Below are 1,152 nucleotides of genomic sequence, written 5' to 3' on the forward strand. Positions count from 1 at the left end.
GCCGGCATCTGAGGCAACGTCATGCATGTTTATTTTCATCGTCATCCACGCACGCAGCTCCAACTCTTTCCGCCGCGCAACCCAACGACGAGCCTCCTCGTCCCCTCCACATGAGCTCATCGAGCCCGAGAAGCAGGTCTCGACATGCACATCCATCGTCTGCCGTGATGTCAGACGGCCCTGCCATGATGACTGACCTAGGCCAAGTCCGGGTTCTGCGAAGATCACAGACGCAGGCTCGCCGTGTATATCAGCAGCTCGCCTGCAGTGAAGGGTGGGATTTTTCTCTCCTCACTTTGACAGCCTCAAGCAGTGTATAAGATACCCAGAAAGATTCATCAATAATCAATCGCATCAATTCTCAATACTCTCACATCATCACTATCACTACCACTACCACTACCACCACCACAACAAGCATCATGGGTCTCAAGGACAAGATCAAGGACGCCCTTCATGGCGACGACCGCGACGAATACGCCGATACGACAACCCACGGCCACACCAGCACGACCGGCGCCTACCCCAACGATGACACCAAGCTTCACAAGACCGACCCCAGGACACACAACCACGGTCTCTCGTCGCACGACCCGAACTATAGACACCAGCCAACCGACTCGGGCGTCGGCTTGCATGACCGCAGCCACAGGGACAACATCAACACCAACACCAGCACCACGACCACGACCGCCACCGCCGCCGGCCAGAACGACCCCTACTGGGGCGCTGTCGGCCGCGACGACCCCAGCCGTGTCGGCCACAACGACAGCAGCAGCCTGAACCGCAAGGACCTTCCTCTGCGCCCTGGCGAGCAGACCTCGGGTGCCTACGGCAGCACTGGCTACGGCAACACCTCCACCAATGCCGGTCCTCACGACAGCAACGTCGCTAACAAGGTCGACCCTCGCGTCGACTCGGACCGCGACAATCGTGGCGCCTACGGTACCAGCGGCACCGCTCACGGCACCACCGCCCACACCAACACCGGCTATGGTGGCACATCCGGCACCGGCTACGGCGACACCACCAACAGAGGCTACGGCAACACAGCCACCACCGCCGGTCCCCACAAGAGCAACGTCGCCAACAAGCTCGACCCCCGCGTCGATTCCGACCGCGACAACCGCACCAACTACGCCTCCAACCAGG

General features: G+C 60.5%; 1 protein-coding gene across 1 annotated transcript in view; it reads left to right on the plus strand.

The window, feature by feature from the left end:
• Positions 1-422: 422 nt before the first annotated feature.
• The window catches only part of VDBG_02335 (conserved hypothetical protein), a gene marked incomplete at both ends in the record, with an annotated part of 1,879 nt that continues 1,149 nt past the window's right edge, over positions 423-1,152 (plus strand). Inside the window, one exon of the mRNA XM_003008101.1 lies at positions 423-1,106. Within this exon, the coding sequence (XP_003008147.1) occupies positions 423-1,106 (684 nt within the window). The remainder of the gene's footprint in view (positions 1,107-1,152) is intronic.

The sequence above is a fragment of the Verticillium alfalfae genome, genomic scaffold (assembly GCF_000150825.1).
Source record: "Verticillium alfalfae VaMs.102 supercont1.2 genomic scaffold, whole genome shotgun sequence".
NCBI lineage: Eukaryota > Fungi > Ascomycota > Sordariomycetes > Glomerellales > Plectosphaerellaceae > Verticillium > Verticillium alfalfae.